Source organism: Rattus rattus, chromosome 3 (genome assembly GCF_011064425.1).
Source record: "Rattus rattus isolate New Zealand chromosome 3, Rrattus_CSIRO_v1, whole genome shotgun sequence".
NCBI lineage: Eukaryota > Metazoa > Chordata > Mammalia > Rodentia > Muridae > Rattus > Rattus rattus.
Window position 1 is genome coordinate 172,601,388 of NC_046156.1, and position 17,772 is coordinate 172,619,159.

The 17,772-nt window shown below is 42.7% G+C and overlaps 1 protein-coding gene across 1 annotated transcript in view; it reads left to right on the forward strand.

Moving 5' to 3' along the window:
• Wdr70 (WD repeat domain 70) overlaps positions 1 to 17,772 on the forward strand; it is a 226,527-nt gene that overhangs the window by 190,666 nt on the left and 18,089 nt on the right. Inside the window, exon 14 of the mRNA XM_032898807.1 lies at positions 16,141 to 16,241. Within this exon, the coding sequence (XP_032754698.1) occupies positions 16,141 to 16,241 (101 nt within the window). The remainder of the gene's footprint in view (positions 1 to 16,140; positions 16,242 to 17,772) is intronic.

Sequence of the window (17,772 nt, forward strand, 5' to 3'; positions counted from 1 at the left end):
GCTGACTCCTTCCTTATTTAATTGTGTGAATTTCTGAAGTGAACTTGAGCTTGCATATTCTCTTACTCTACAAGATCTGATTCTTCAGGCTCGTTCCATCTAGAATAAGATGATTTTTTATGTATTATTTTATTTTTCTTATCGAAAATAGTATATATACAAAATCTTAGAAACTGAAAAGACAAAGGATCATGAAGAAAGTACTCCCACTACCCATAGGTTATCCCAGATGTGAAATTAAAATTAATAACATTGATGTTCAAGAAAATTGCTGTATACAGTATATTCAATATCTTATTCTGTATAACATGTATGTAGTAGTTTTTTTTTTTTTTCATGTGTGTCCTTGTTAAGGAGAGTCCTGATCTTTTAGGTTTCAGGAGGTTGAAGAGAAGAATAGATAAATATGAAAGGGCCGTAAATAGAAGGCGTTTCCTGAGGCTGGTTATTTGCCTTAATTTATAAGCGATGACCACGCAGACTGTAGTCAGCCTCCGTTATTTATGCCTGTGGAGGAGAGTGGGAAGGTGACTTAACTAATGGATCTTCCAGAAGTACACAGTGCTGGCTTCGGAATGTGTCTTTGTTCTTACATTTGAATGTAGATATATGTGATCTGGGAATTCACTTCAAACAAAATTATTGAAGCCATGCATGTGAGAGCTGCTCTGAGGAGGAGCAGAGGGCTCCATCTGTTCCTCCCTTGCTACTGGGAATAGACTAATCCTGTCTTACTGATGTAGACTCCTGGCTCAGGCAGAACTGCTCCACCCTGGAAGCTTCTAGACATTCAAGATTGGACTGGCGTCTTTTGCGAGGTCAGGATCACATGAGGAGTATTACCCAGAGCTACCTACCATGCCATCAGAAATGAAACCCTAATGGCTGCATTTGGCATTTATCTGTTTTCTTAAGCATAGTGAAACCTACTTAATACAAAACACAAAAAGATGGGAACGTGGGCTTTGAATTAACTAGCTTTCCATTATCTGACTTTTATTATAGAACAGTCAGGCTGCTGGTTGCCTAGAGAATAGCAGTTGCTTTGAATTATGTATTATTTTGAATAAAGTGTTATCAGCTTTAATGACATTTCACTTTAATTCATTTTTTTGAAGAATTGAACAATGCAGACCCTAGAAGGAACCTGATCAACATATTTGTATACAATAAAGTCTGCAGTATTTGCCCACAGCCTAGTGATAGGGCAGTTTACCTTACAGAAAGGCAGGCTTTACGAGGTTGTTTCCTGATCTTTCAAGATGCGTGACTACATGATATAGAACCTGGGAAGAAGTAGGAGATGTTGGTAGTTAGCATGAATCTGTTGATGTAGCACTGGCATGCTTCCTTTTCTAGCGTTGTTTTTTCTGGGTCAACCAGTAATGTCTAGCAAGGCACTTAGGACAGTGTTTCACTCTCTGTGGCCACAGTGGTCAGTCAGTACTACTTTATCTAGGAGTAGGTGTTAATTGCCAAAGCAGAAAGATACTATCGGATATATAGTGAGAGGACAGTGTTCTGTTTCCTCTTTTTTTTTTTTTTTCCTACCTTCAAAATACGGAAGATGTGGCCATGAGACAGACACCAAACCCTCGCCCTCGCTTAGGGTTTCCTGAAGGAACTTGCTTGTACATAATTGTGTGGAGGCAGAGCTTAGCTTGACTTACCTGCTTGGGTAGCGTCCTAATGTCCCAAAGAGATGAATATCACTAATGCTTGCTAAAGCGCCCTCTGTTCTCATGGGACGGAGGTTTCATTCTGTGAGTGTTCTATACAGCATACTCAGGATCTAAAGGATGGCTGTCTACAGCACGTAAGTGCTCAAAGATAGGATCCACTGTAGCATATTAGTATCTGCCTTAGCAAGTCCTGAAGTGTATTACACAAGGAAGATGATAGGTCCCAGTGCTGAGTGTTGTATTGTTTTTAAGAATCACTATACAATGAAATACACCTCTTTTCTAAGGAGGATATGGAGTTGGGTGATTTTAAGACCTATTGTATATAAGCATAAGAGCCAATATCTTCACCATACCTTCCATGGCTACTCACAAGAGCACACTGAGGACGGACTTACTGATTGTTAATAGTTCTTCCATAAACTGTGAAGCGCTGACTGGGGGCAGTGGGGGGAGGCGCTCCCATTTACGGGTCTGTGGAGACGTTATCACCTATGCTGGGGTGAGACTTTAGTGGTATGGCTGCTCTAGGCTCACCACATTTCTTTAAATAACCACTTCACAATGCTCTCTACGTAAGTCCTATAACTCTGTGGTTTGCAAAGTTGGACTTTGATGGAGTCATACTTGGGTTGTCATTTGTGTGGTATAAGGAAGAGAAGAGGTTTCTATTCTTTCCCCAGGGAGGGAATCCTTGCAACATGTGTGGATTTATGTAATCACCAACATCACATGGGAACATGGGGCAGTTCATCAGCTCCCCAGCACCTCATTTCCCTTGGGCTCCATATTCCCGTCTATATCCCTCTCCTATTCCTGCTCCTAACACCATGTACCCCTGTCTGTGTTCCTCTCCTATCCCTGCTCCTAACATTTGCCATTTACTATTTTTTACTTTCAGTATTGTGTTATCTTTTTAAGAATTTCATAAAGCATGTGACCTATTGAAACTGGCTTTCTTCAATAGAATGCCTTTACAATTAGTCCAGATTGTTATAAGTGTCAATATCTTGTTCCATATTGGAGCGTAATTAAATGACATTTATCATTTCAGTCTTTTGAAAATTGTACATAAAATTTCTATAAGCATTTCCCATGAAGGTTTTTACTTTACTCTAAAGATTCATTTCCTTGAGATTAGGATTGTGTTTTTATATTGCAGATACCAGGCTTTTTGTGGAGTATGTGATTTATAGGCATTTTCTCCTAGTCTCTCTCCTCTCAACCTCTCCCTCCCTTCTTCCTTCCCTCTCTTCCCCCTCTGTGTGTGTGTGTGTGTGTGTGTGTGTGTGTGTGCGTAGGCAACTTTGTAGAGCCAGTTCTCTGCTCCACCTCATAGGTTTCAGGCATCAAACTCAAGTCTTCAGACTCACGTCATTAGAAATCAAGGACCTTCAACTGCCAAGTCTTACCAATGTCTCTGAAAAAGCAAAAGTTTAAAATTTTGATGAAATCAAGTCAAATGTATCAATTTTTTTTTTATAGATTTTGCTTTTGATGACACTTCGGAGAACTTCTTCTCTATCTCTATATTGCTGTGATTTTCTCTTAAAAGGTGTATATATAGTTTTCTGTTTTACATTTAGGTCTACATCCAATTAAAAATTTACTTTTGTGTACCAGAGGAAGATATAACTGAGGTAGAGCCAAGACTTTTGGGGTAATGCAGAAGAATTTTCTAAATGGTTAAGAGCCTCTCCTCTCCTCTCCTCTCCTCTCCTCTCCTCTCCTCTCCTCTCTCCCCTCCCCCCCTCCCCTCCCTCCCCTCCCTCCCTCCCTCCCTCCCTCCCTCCCTCCCCTCCCTCCCTCCCCTCCTTTCCTTTCTTTTTGCTTTTCTTGTGCTTTGCTTTGATAGGAATCACACCTAGAGCCTCTTGTGTGCTAAGTTTCAGCCCCAAAATACACATAATCACCTTCGTGCAACATTTTTTTTTTTAATTCACAGCTTGGCTTAGTTGGTAAAACACTTGCACACAGCCTGGGTCTCAATCCCCGGCACAGTATACTGCCTGTGGATGCATACCTGTAGGGATGGGATGCAGGAGGGTCCGGGGTTCAAGGCCTTTCTTAGCTGCATAGCAACTTTGAGGTCAGGCCTGGCCACATGAAAGTTCTGTCTCAAAGTAAAAAGAAGAAAAAGCCCAATTTAATATAAGAAACACAGTGTATAAGTGTGTCAGTTATGCTGTGCGTGAGTCAGAGCCTGAGGTGAAGGAAACCTCAGTTGGACTGTTTCTGTCCTCACTGAAAAAGACTATTTGCCGACCACAGGCATTATTTCATTTATTGTTTATTTACTAACCTTTGATGGAGGGCTACTTTTGCTTTAGTAATTACATCGAACTCTGAACGTTGACCCAGATCTACCTACTGATTTTACTCCTCTGAGTCCTCCTGTCTGGTTTGTGACAACATTCAGAGGGAGAGGCTAAGTAATATATGTTTCCTCTGTCTTATCCCAAACCAAACGGGAGCTTTTTAAATTCACAAGCAGCCTTGGGGTAATGGAGAGCTCAGCTGGACACAGCACAGCCCTGGGTAGCTGTGCCCAGAGCAGGGCATCGCTCTGTGGGAGATGACGTCACTGACCCCACTGTAGCTTCTCTGGCGGGATGTTCCCTTGACGCGGCAGTGCCACCCCGAGCTACCGGATTTCGCGCAGCCGCTGTCTGGAATGAAGCATACTTTCTGAAGATTTTCCTTATTATTCCACAGTCCCTGTCTGCCTGAGAACTATGACTTAGCTCTGCTGTATAAAAAGTAAAGCTGCACTTTACAGAAGATTTTTACAACCTCCCCAAAGAGTTCCTTTCCCTCTCTTTAGCCTCACATTCTCATGTTCAGGCCCACATCCTTTACTCTAGTCCTTGTGGACTTGGAGAACAGCTGCTCGATAACCGCTGCTTCCTTGATGATTATAAAGTTGCTGCTCTGTCTTTTCTCGTGTAAGTGAACCAAACTTTCGAAAGAAACGAAAGAAAGAAGAAAAGAAAAGTCTTTTCCTTGTGGACCAAATTTTCTCAGCATTTCCATTATCTTTGATAATGTTTCTCAGACATTCTAAGTTTCCAGTGACCAAATTGGGCTGGGAAGGCCCTGAGGGGCTGCAGGTGCTGTGTGTGGTAAGTGCGTGCTGTTTATTGCTTAGCACAGCACGTGGTATATGGTAGGCATTTGCTAAATATCTTGCTTTACTTTTTATTGTACTTGATTCTAGAATGTTCTTGCTAAGTTTTACATTAAATGTTCTAGTTCCTCTCACTTTCTTTTCTTTTTATTTTTTAATAGTTTCAAAAATAATTTGGAATGTCATAACATAAGTATATTTACTTTTAGATTTAACTAAAGCAGTGCACATTTGGTTTTGTCTGCTTTTTTAAAATTTGACATTGATTATCTTTTTTTTCTATACTTAAACAGCTGTATTTGAGTTCAGTGGAAGAAACCCAAATTTCTACAGATGCTAAAAATATTGGTAATCTAAACTCCGTTTAACATAATTTGCTTTGGTTGTAATACTATTAATGAGTGTGAGCTATTGTAAAATCCACTGTGGTTTGTAGTAAAGAGGGGGGAAAATCACATGTAGCCATGCTGGGCTCAAATTCATGATTCTCCTGGGTGTTAGGATTGTATGCATGCACCACCATGCTGAGCGAAAAGAATTGTTAGCATTTGATGTTTCACAATGTCTAATCAGGGGGCTGGAAAGATGGCTCGTGGGTTAAGAGCACTAGCTGCTAGTCTGAAGGTCCAGGCCTGGTTCCCAGCCTCCACAGCTGCTCACAACAGTCTGTAATTGCAGCCCCAGGGATCCGATGCCCTCTTCTGGCACCAATTGGAACTGCGTGTGCATGGTGCACAGACATATGTGCAGGCAAAAGACCCATTAAATTAGATTTTTTTTAAATTAAAATATCTGATCAATTTGTTTTCTTGGGCTAGGACACAAACACCTGATTGTCACCTCATCATTTCTTCTTTAAAAGGACAATTTTTAGTTTCCTTTAACAAGTAGATTCTTAATTCAGAGGCACTCAGAACCTCAACATTCTCTATTGCAGTCGTGTTTTCTGTAGAATCAAAGTTTAGTCCTGAAGCTGAGTGACTTGAGGCTCATTTGATGATAGTGACCTCACTGTAGAGGTTCTCCTGTGAGATGAGGGAAATGCCGTCCCTGGCTCCCTGCGGGACCCTCGTCTGCTGATGGATCTTGGTGCGCTGGTCAGTGTTTTCGGCCTGGTACTCTGGAGTACAGCGTTCACAAGGAATGTTTTCTCTTTGTTTCTCAGGTTCCTCCAAAACCTTCCAGCAGCATGTCATTTTCATTAAGTAGACGCTTTTACTTTGTTCTTCACACAATGCTTCTCTTTCATTTAACAGCTATTTATTTCAATTGGACTATATTTCCTTGTGTAGACGAGCTGACCATGAATGGCAAAGCCAGATAAAGAACCAGACACTAGTAACATAACCTTAGGGACAAACATACTTCATCACTCTATAAAAATCAGACAAACAAGTCCTGGAGAAATGGCTAAGCAGTTAAGAGCCCTGGCTTCTTTTACAGAGGCCCTGTGTTCGATTCCCAGCGCACACACACAGTGGCTCACAGCTGCCAGTAACCCCAGTTCTAGAGGATCCAACTCCCTTTTCCGGCCTCTGTGGGCACCAGGCACATAAGTGGTACACAGACATACATGCAGGCATAAACTCGCACACCTAAAATAATAAAAGTAATTTTTAAAATCACAGTGAGAACATGTGCTAGTGTGTGAGCCTGAGTGAGTATGTGTGAGTGATCATGTGTGAGCAAGTGTGAGCATGCACACATTAGTGCATCTCAGTTCACAAATGCTCGAGGCTGGTCAGAGTAATGTGCCAGCCTTTAAAATAATGTACAGACATCTATGACAGTAATGAGAATGCTCAGTCATCTAGTGCCGTATTGCTGTGTTCACCGTGGGCCAGTGAGGGACTCACTGTTCTGGAGGACTTCCTGAGTTTTCATCTCCAGTCTGATGAAGGGTCTGCCTGTGCTAACACATTTTCTAGCTGTCGTATTAGAGCTCTGGCCAAGCTTCCACAGTTCACTCGGTATGGACGTGAGCGGTCTGTAATTAACATATATCTCATACGTGTTCTCCCTTTCTGCAATCATAGATAACAGTCTTGTAGAAGGAGTTTTCAAGATCCCAAAAGGCTAAATAAAACAATATATCTAAAACATCTTTACTTGTACTATTAGATAAATAATGTTATTTTAATACCCTGTGTAGCTCACCTATACAGGGAAAGTCTAACTTTTTTTCATTTCTTTAAAGTTTTTCTTGATTAACTATTTCCAGTCTTTAATCACACATATATTTTTTACTTAGTAGCTAGAGACTTAGTATGTTTTATACTAAGATAGACATAGTTTTGTTCAGATAAACAAAGGACTGATGATTGTTGTTGTTATTCTGTTTATCTCTAAATATTGATAAATGGGTCTGTGACGATTAGGTTGAAACAATTTTGATCAGGTTGTAAAAATTTGACCACTGAAAGTGTCTGGTTGTGTGAAGAAACAAAGTCCAAGATAATAAAAGTGCTGTAGGACCACAGCACCAGTTCTTATTGCACATAAGCTCGTTAAGTTCTATAGGCTTTAGATCTGGCTAATCTTGCTGTGTGATGTTTTTGTTTATTACCAATTTTTTATAATAAAGTAAAAACACATTTTAAAAACGTAATTGACAGGGAAAGATTTAAAAAAATAAAAGATTAGATTTGGTTCCCTTCGACTAGAAGAATATGAAATCAGCTTTATAGCCTTCAGGGAAACAGGCTGTTGACTATCCCCTCGGCAAGCTGGTCCTCATGCATGGTAATATCCATGTAATATCCAGAAATATGACCATTCTTTGCCAGAAGTGATTAGCCTGAGGTTCCAGGACCTCAAATGCCATTTGGGTCTGAGGCCTCCACGTCCTGGAATGACAGTAACCCATGCCATGCCCACTGTGTGGAGCATGCGAGGTGGACTCCCCCTGTCGGGCCTCTCATCTCCGAGCCGTGCGGGAAGACCACGCACCTGTGCCCCTGTGGATCGCAGCTTCCATGTGCTCTTGTCTCCTCTCCCCAGCTCTCATCCATGATCGTATCCACCAGACTTTCTCCAGTAATTATTTCTTCTTCTGTCATCACACTTTCTTCTCAAGTTCTGCATTGGAGCAAGCTAGCATTGGTTGTTTTGGATTAGATGAGGGAAATTTTATTTAATTTGTTTTACCCAAGAGACATTCTATTTTCTCTGAGAACTTTTTCTTGTGATGAAATTCTTCAAGCAAGTTTATTATCAAATACAGATGTGGTTCATTTAGTATCAAGGACAACTACCAGGTTCCAGATTTTTACTACTTTAGTGGTTACCTCAACTTCATAGCACCATCTAAAGTAAGTTCAACTTAATAGATATGTTTTCCTTGGGTTTGATTGGAATTAATGTATGATTATATGGAAATCTGGAAAGTACAGTGTCTCTGTAGCAGTGGTTTTCAACCTATGGGTAATGCTGACCTATGGGGTCATAACCTATGACCCTTTCACAGGGGTCACCTAAGACCATCAGAAAACACAGATATTACATTACAATTCATAGCAGTAGCAACATTATAGCTATAAAGTAGCAATGAAAATAAGTTTATGGTTGGGGTCACCACAATATGAGGAACTATGTTAAAGGGGTGCAGCACCGGGAAGGCTGAGTACCTCTGTACTGTCAGGTATTGCAGAACAACACTGCCTCGCTCGCTTCTGTCGCTCCATGGGGGAGCTCCAGCTCCTCTTCTTGACACAGTCAGGCTTCTGTCTGGTTTGTTAAAAGAACAATTATATGGAACAGAGAAAGGGAAATATTTCCAAGAAAAATGGCCTATGGTGGGACCGTCTTAAAATTGGGGTATGCATGAATAAAAGGGTAGATACGTGCAGAGAAGCCAGCTGTGCTGGCCCTCACCTCTGATTGCAGAACCTGAGAGCAGAAACAGGAAGATCACAGGAAGTGAGATCTTCCTACAGCTTGGGCTATGTAGTAAGTTCCAGGCCAGGGCTGCACAGCGAAACTCTGTCTCCAAAGACCAAAAACAAGAACTGAGCTGTCTGGAGAGCGAACACAGCACTTCGAGGTTTTTCTTTGAAAACAGGATTTCCGATTTTGGTTGGAAAATTCATGGGCACAGCTTCTTTAAAATTTTTCATAGCTCTTTTAGATTCTTTTCTACAGGGGTTGGGGATTTAGCTCAGTGGTAGAGCGCTTGCCTAGGAAGTGCAAGGCCCTGGGTTCGGTCCCCAGCTCCAAAAAAAAGAAAAAGGAAAAAGAAAAAAAAAAATAGATTCTTTTCTACAGGATTTCTGAATTACTTAGAGACAGACATGGCTGTTTTAGAGTGTTTTCTAGCAGCTATCTTCCAGAGAAGGCTGTCTGAACTGAAGAGCAAACACAGCAGTTTTGAATTTTTTTCTGGCTTTCTAATTTTGATAGGAAAACCTAAGAATTACTTTTAGAATTTTTCTTACAGGATTTGTGACTTGGTCTAAAAATTCAAGAACTTTTTTAATAGCAGCTTTTCTGACTTTGGTTGGAAAACCTGTGAATTATTCAGAGAGCTTTAGAATTTTTACTAGCAGAGAGAGCTGTCTCAACCAGAGAGTTTTTTAGAATAGCAAGGAAAAGCTGTCCAGAGCAGAGCAGAAGACAGACAGACAGACAGACAGACAGACACAGAGAGAGAGAGAGAGAGAGAGAGAGAGAGAGAGACAGAGAGACAGAGACAGAGACAGAGACAGAGACAGAGACAGACCTGAAAGGCTGTCTCGAGCGGAGCCGACCACAGAGCCAAGAGCTATCTACAGAGACCTATCTAGGGAGCCATCTCAAGCAGAACCTAGGCTGCAGACTTGAACACACTTGTTTTCGCTTTCAGACACCCCTTCTCTCAGAGCCCATCTTCAAGCTGAGGCTGGTTCATGGCACTGTGGGCATGTGGGGAACAGGGAGGAGACGAATAGCCGGGAAGAACCGAACAAGTGCTTTTTCTCTAGTACCTTCCTGTTTCCATCTGTCATCCTTCATTTGTTTGGGCTGACACCTTGATCTATGGGTCAGTTCATGCTTAAATGTAATGGGTCGTCCTGGGATGGCCACCCACAATGCTAAGGCTTTTTTTTTTTTTTACAAAACAAAAAAAAGGCAAAGAATTTTATTAACTGTTTCCAAACCTTATTCCCAGACTTCTTCAACTTAGTTTGCTGCAAAGAATGAATTAGGTATAAGCAAAAACCAAAAATAGCTGCAGTGTCCAGGGGGACTGGGCTTAAACATATTAGGAATCTATATTTTATCAGATCCATAAACAAAAAGCATTTAGAAAGTAGTGATGATACAAAACAGCAGCTCCTGGAACTTCTGCAAGGGTCGCCTTCTTCAGAAGTTCCTTAAGTCAGTTTACCTCATTCTTAGAAGCCTTACCACAGTTCTCCACCAGGTCTGGAACTTCACCGTCCTCCTCCTCGCCAAGAACAAGTGGTGCTTTTCCATCCACAGATTGTCGGACAGAGCTTCTGGTCTCCCCTAACTAATCAGACTGCACTAAGCTGGCTGAGGATGGGGGAAGCTGCTGTGTCTCCCGTGGCCTGTCATGGGGGAGGTGTTTGCTGAACTTTAGGGTTGTTAAAATGCTTCCCTGTTCCCTGGTTTGTAACCATGTTCACCTCTTCAATACCAGAGGTATCATTTACCCCTAACTTCTTTAAGGAAAAGTACAGTTTTTTTGTTGTCCACTGTGGCCGTTCTGGGAACCACCTTCTTCTTTCTTTTTTCTTTTTTTTTTTTTTTTTTTTTTTTTTGGTTTTTTTTTTTTTCGGAGCTGGGGACCGAACCCAGGGCCTTGGGCTTCCTAGGCAAGCGCTCTACCACTGTTCTAAATCCCCAACCCCCACCTTCTTCTTTCTACGAGCAGTTCCTTTCCCACCAATGTGCACTTGTGCCTGCAGTTTGTCAAGTTTTTCCTGGTTCATGATCGTTTCTTTCATGTTGTCGGAGTGGAAATGGGGCTATGTGGGGGACTGGGGTTCTTGCTCAGGGTGTCTCACACACTTGGAGACGCAAGGTGGCAGCGCGCTAAGGCTTTGCACACACGGCTGCACAGGCATCTCTTCTGAACAGGCAAAGGCTGGTTACTGGAAGTCGCTGAGCGTGCTTATTCTCCCAGGGAATCGGGTTTGCTTCTACCTTCTACTTCCACGACGCAGAAACCAAACGTGAAAATCACAGATGGGGTGTGGTATTCAGTGAGGGTCAGCAGCTAGGCTGGACCAGGACATGGTGTCTGACAGATGAGGTTTACGGCATAGAATAAGGATGCTGGATTGTCTTCAATGGTGCTGTTTAGACAGACGCACCACACATATCTAAGGTGTTACTCAGGCATTGAGCTCTTTTATAACGACATTTGTGAACCTGGATTTTTGTTCTTGACTCAGTGATGCCATCTGCTCCCCTTCTCCTTGCATTTCTGGGCATCAAATGGAAGGTACTTGAATTCTAGCAAGCATTCACATTCTTCCTCTAGGATCAGCCTCCTTTTTCCTTTCAGAAATCAACCTGATAAGGTTCTAGTTCTGAGTTAGAAAGGTTTGGAACAATTTGGAACCTCCCAGTTTTGTTCACTGTTCAGTATCATGCTCCACCGCATGGTGCATGGTATAAGGATGCATCAGCCGCAGAGCTGGAGTTCCTGGCCCATTCCCTCCTGTTTGCACGTTCTGTAAGCCGGAAGCATTGCCTCTCCCAGTCTCAGCTTACTTTGTTTGTTTGGTGTTTTTCATCTGTGAGATGGAATGATGTTACTAATTTTGTAAAGACTCAGTTATATCAACTTATATAAACTCCCAGGGCCAGTGAAATGGCTCAGTGGGGAGACATTTGCCGCCTAACCTGATGGCCTGGGGCAGTACCCCAGCTGTACACAGTGGAGAGAGAAGACTGTCTTCCAAAACTCATCCTCTGACTTTTTTTATTTTTGCCATAGCACATGTGCCCTCTATACATAAAAAAGTAAATGTAATAAAAATAAATTAATAATAATATAAAGTTCCAGGTACTTCACAGTTCCTTTCCCACGTGTCCTAAAATTCATGTCTAGTCACTGCTTTTCTCTCCCTCCCCGCCTCATTTCCATGGTTTCACAGAAAACCATAGAGATAATTATTTGGAATTTTTGTGGCCATCTCACTTTTGCTAAGGGGTAATTCCAGACTCTCTGCTTTGGAATCGTGGCATGTTGATAGTGTAGGCTGCTCTCTTTGTCTCTCCTCTTTCGTTTGGTCTCTGCAGGGATAGAGGATCTCTATGTTGAGCACATCTGTGTGTTGTAACTGACCCTGGCCATCTTCCTTTTGATTTCCATCGTTACTTACAATCTCCTGGTGGCAGCTGCTAGAGCTCAGTACTTCCGGGGCAGTTTGTGGTCACCCTGCATGCTGGGTGAGCTTTGGATTAAAACAAATAGAGCTTAAGCTCGAGCCAGAGCGGAGTTAAGCTTTGACACTAACCGTAGCCATCAGTTGACTCACATGTAAGATGAAGTGGATTAGTGATGCAGTAAGACGCTCTCTCTCGGTTTCATTAAGCAAGTTATACATATGCAGATTAAATCCAGAGCCCCCTCTTACACTGCAGTAGCCTTCTGCCATGAGGCTGCTGTAATATGAGGTAAAGCCTGTCTCTTTGGTTTTGTAGGTCTGGTGTTTCTGGGATCGTTTCTGGTCCCTTGGTTCGGGAATGTCCCTTCCCTCCCTTTGCAGCATTGTTCAGTACGTGTCATAGGTCCAGCCATGTTAACCAAAGAGGCATCTCTTAAAGAGAGGATGAAGGAGTTTGGGCTGTTTGGTTAAATGAGTGATTGCACTCTCTTTCTTTGTATTTATAGCTCATCTGTCTTCTGATGGTTCTGGGCTCCTAGCAGGCACGTGTCCATTGTTGTTGAGCAAAGCCCAGTATGCATGTTTGACAAGTTAGCAGTGTAGCAACTCCACTTGCAGCCGCCGGACTCAGGGATTGTTTGGTTTGGCAAATGGCCAGCTCTCTGCTACAAGATGCATTTCCTTGACAGGACAAAGTATGGAGGCACATTAGCTGCAAAGTTTACAAAGGTCAGCTAAACACACACAATAAATATTAATAAACAAAAAAAGGCCCACCCACCTTTGACTTTGAACTCCGTTTCTTCACTCTGTGTTTTGGAATCCCTGTAGTATTTGATTAATAACCAGTCTTAAGGTAATTGAGCCTCAAGTGTCCTGTGCCTAAGCTAGTCTGCTCACAGGCCCCTCATTGGCTGCCTTGGTGACTCATTGCCACAGTGGAGTGGTCTCTGGACTAACTGTTTAGTTCAAGGGCTCTTACTTGCATTTCCCTGCTTCCTCGGGAGAAGAGGGTAAATGTGCTTGTCTCTGCCGGCTAATGTTGAGCAGTCATGTAGGGTGTTCTTGGAGCTCTGGAGATAAAGGATCTGAGCAGGAATAGAGGTGAAATGTCTTTAGACTCCCTGGAAAGCAACCCTACGTAGGTCTGTTGGCCTGAGCAGTTGCCTCTCTAACATTTACACCCTCGGGGGAAAGGGAGCGAGTAACAGTAACCTGCTGCCCCTGGAAACTGCCTATTTGGCTGAGTGTCTTGGAATTTATCAGGCCTACATTGTGGATCTTTTCCAGTTCTGCACCGTGCTCACTTGAAAACATATTTGAGAACCAGTAACTGTTTAGCCAGACCTGTAGAGAACCAATGGAGAGAAAGAACTCTAAAGCCATGTCTCTGACATTGTCCTGGGACCATGCATGGTATCTGGGACTCTGAAGGTCCTGAAGCCCCTTGGCCCCTTTTCCTGCTCTCTGGTTCATACACATATTCTCTCCAAGACACAGAAGGAAGGAGCCAACCCTGCTGGGTATATGATGGTTGGTTATAGTAATGATAGACAGAAATCAAATTCTTCCTCATGGAGAGGGATAGTTCTTAAATTGAAAATTGTCCCCAACTATGCTTAACAAAGTAACCCATTCAGGGGTAGGTGACATGTAGTTTTTAACTTACATGAGTAAGAGTACCAGACACTAATCTAAAGACCTGGAATAGACTGCCAAACAAAACCAATCCAGGTCTCTGGCCATGGGACATGAATTCTAGTTGAGGAAGACATAGCAAAAGTAATAAAAACATCCTATTCTGTAATGAAGAGAATGTGCTATGGCCAAAGGGGAGCCAAGAGAACAGAGTTAAAGGGCTATAGTTTGAAATAAGGTGGCTAAAGGTGATATCATTTAAGCAGAGACCGGAGACGGTTTCAGCTCAGGGAACTTACCCTAGGTAGGGTTACATAGACACAGTGTTAGGAAGTTGTCTCTTTGGCTTTTCTCATGCTTCCTATACCTAACCAGGAAGTGCCCAGTGGTCTAGGTACAGTTGTCACTATAGTCTCAATGGCAGAGCACCTAAAAAATACTGTCAACATATTAATTCTGCCTTGCCAACCTGGAGCTGTTTTATTAGGCAGAAAATATGACTTTAATGCATATGCATCCTAAAGTAGCTTCCATGGACATGTGCATAAAGCAGCGGTGACTGGGAAGGACTGTGGAAGGGTAAGTGAAAGAGAGGGCTAGTATAAGGCTAGCAGGTAAGGGGGCTTGCTACCAAGTCTGATGACTTGAGTTCAATCCCTGGAAGCCATCCATATTGTGGAAGGGGAGAATGGACTCCTCTGTCCTCTGCCCTCTGATCTCTGAGCATGCACTGAGGTACACACATTCTCCCCTCCTCATAGCTAACCAGATATGTGTGAAAGGGGAGAACATTAGAAAGGAAAATGGAGCTGTCAAGTGTAAGGGATGCAAGTGATTCAAATGGTTCAAGTGTTTCTCCTGTTACTGTTGTGTGGTTTGCTTTTTAACACTTGTTAGCAGACATTGAGAGCAACGCTGTAGATTTGAGGAAAACGGTGAAATGATAGCTAAGGAAATGTGAAAGCCTGCCCTTTGGGCTTACCCCACCCCACCCCCTTCCATAGGAGAAATGCAAACACTGACTCTGGAATGACTCAGTCCACTTCAGTGGTGTATAGCTTACAAACCATCTTGGAGTATTGCTGGATGTGAATTAGCAACTTGCATGCTCCTTTTATCTTCTTCCATAAGTGTGGAGTATCAGAAAAGGGTTTGTAGCCATTTAACTATCTCCATCAGGTGAGAGTCAGAGTTTCCCGGTATTCCTTCTTAAAGAGTGGGGTGGGGGTTGGGGATTTAGCTCAGTGGTAGAGCACTTGCCTAGCAAGTGCAAGGCCCTGGGTTCGGTCCCCAGCTCCGAAAAAAAGAAAAAAGAGAAAGAAAAAAAAAAGAGTGGGGGGTTAAAGACTAGGACTAATGAAGGTCAGCTTCAGGAAACAGGGCTGCAATGCTTTGATTTAACTGTGAGGACCTCAAATGTCGGTGCCTGGTTTTACCCCTTTCCCTTTAGTCCTTATGCATGTGTGCAGGAAATGGGCCATTTGTCAATGTGAATCAGTGCTTCCCCTCATCTTGCTCCAAATGAGGTCTGTAGAGCTTGGTGTATGGTGTTTGTGCTTCCCAGTGTCAGCTTGGAGTCCCCCACCCCCACCCCCTTGATTCTCTTTATGTTGTTCCTCTTGTCTTCCCTCCTACCCCAAGAAAATTGAAAACAGCTTGTGAGAACTCAGAACTCAGGTTCTGTGGGACCCCAGAGTACCAGTTGTTCCTCACCAGACATGAATTCAGAGGGCCATAGCTTCCAGTGAGGCACCTCTTTAAATAGCTTCCCGTCAGGATAATATCAAGGCTTTGCAAGTGATATCTGCTTTATTTCTGTCATGGCTTTGCTGTTTTGTTTCATAGGCAGGGAGAGATTATTAATTGTCTACCAATATGTGATCTTTGTAGAAAATCTTAATGAGACTTGGATCTCTGTGAACTAAAAACAATAACCACCTGGCCTCAATCTGAGTCCAGCGGGACATAATGTGTGTAAAAGCATGAGAATCAGATCTAAGTTTGCCGTGGTGGTGGTGGTGAGCTTCATAGGGAGCCAGCATTCTATAGTGCCAGCCTCACCTTGGAACTGGGCTGCCTAACTATGGTTCCAGGGTTATCCAGAAAAGGGGGTGACGTACAGAAATGAGTGCCTTGTGTTTTTGTAGGATTTCACATGGATGATTAGAGGTGATGTGAACTTCACTTACAGAATGCAATGCTATGATTTAGAAGATATCTGAGAAGTTATGGGTTTCTCTTGGGCCAGTACTTTACTCCTTAGTAAACTGACTGTGAAAGCACCAGCAGGATTCTGCCTGTCTTTTTTTTTTTTTTGGTGACCAGACTTGACTTCTATACCTGTCCTTTTTAGAGTGTGGTCCGCTGCCTATGGCATCCAAAGCTGAACCAGATCATGGTTGGAACTGGAAATGGATTGGCAAAAGTGTACTACGACCCCAACAAAAGTCAGAGGTATTTCATGGGAATGGCCTGTTTGAGATGGATGACAACAACTGGGGGAGGCTTGGTTCACCCTGGCTTTTACTCATCCCCCTTTGATGGGGATCCGCCCTTTTAGAAAAGGCAGCTGGTACACAGTAAAGCCTCACACTCCTAACATTGTGCTTTAAATGGGATTTAGATCTCACCCTTGATCTGCATTGAATTCAAAGTGAAAGTTGCCTGGGGATTTGCAGTCCTTTGGCTGAAATGTTGAGTGCAGGGTGGGGGGAGTCCTGCTCGCCCGGTACTCCCTGGACAGAGGCATGAGCAGAGATACATGTGAGGGACTAGCAAACAGGACTGGCCACTCACAGGGCACAGCAGCAGTGGTGGTTCTGCCTTACCTTTTTGGGGGGCTTTTAGCGGTCACTGCTTTGTGTATTTGACAAGGTTATGCTGTGCCGACTGAAAGGGATTGCACATGGACTTTCCTGGGCCCTTAGCTCACCCCAGGTCAAACATAAGCAAATCAATTTAATCCCAAGATCTGGAAACTGGAGAGGCTCAGCTAGTTCACAGGTATTTCCACTTTCTTTGGGAAATGGTCCTTCCCATGTCTGTGAGTGAACAGACTCACATGCTCAACCTGCGCCCTTCCCTGTAGTCCTGTGTGAGGCCTTCCATCCTCCCTAAGGCAAGGAGCGCTAATCTCTATGAATGAACCTTCACTGACCATAACTTTGCTCTAATTAGAAGTGGATAATCCTGTCTTCAGAGTTTTCTGAACTAGTGTTGAAACCTTTGCCCTCTAAAGGAAGTTGTAAAATGATATTTAAGAATAAGCAGGATTTTGTTTATTAATAAAGTAAAAATGTTAATTAGTGTGGAGGTAGTCCATCCCTCAAAAAAAAAAAAAAAAAAAAAAAAAAAAAAAAAAGCCAGCCTTCTATCACGACACCCATTTGGAAGGTGCTATCTTTACTTGGGGTCAGGAAGATTTGCTTATGTGTGTTTTCTTCAGAGAGACAGCTCGGTATCACTAAGGAAAGGTAAGATCAAAAGTGGGCCTTTGGTTAATCAGATTATAGCCCCTGAGCAGTGCCACCAGGCATATCCAGCTTAGACACTTAGAATCATGCGTTTGAGATATGGACATACGCCGTGCTGGCTCCTGCTGGGTGTAGGACCCTGGTTGCTTTCATCTGGAACATAGGCTAAAAATGGAATCCTCTGACTTTGCCTGACTTTTAAAATTTCTTTAACATGTTATGTTTTTAAGTTACTTTTGTGGATTTCTCTTTAAATTAGTGTCCCTCATGCTTTGACACCTCTCTCTCTTTCACTTGGTGGGAGACACTGACTGATAGATGTGAATTTCTCAAAGTTCATTGTCACCAAGACCCCATCTCAGAAAGGCAAGGTCTTGACAGGATGCTCTGCACAGACTGTTTCTAAAAACATCTCCCGATATTAATGAAAATGCGCCAATGAAACCATGCTTTGCATGGATTAAAATTAATTTAAAAAATGAATTGGCCAAGATCTTCTAGTGTTTCAGTAT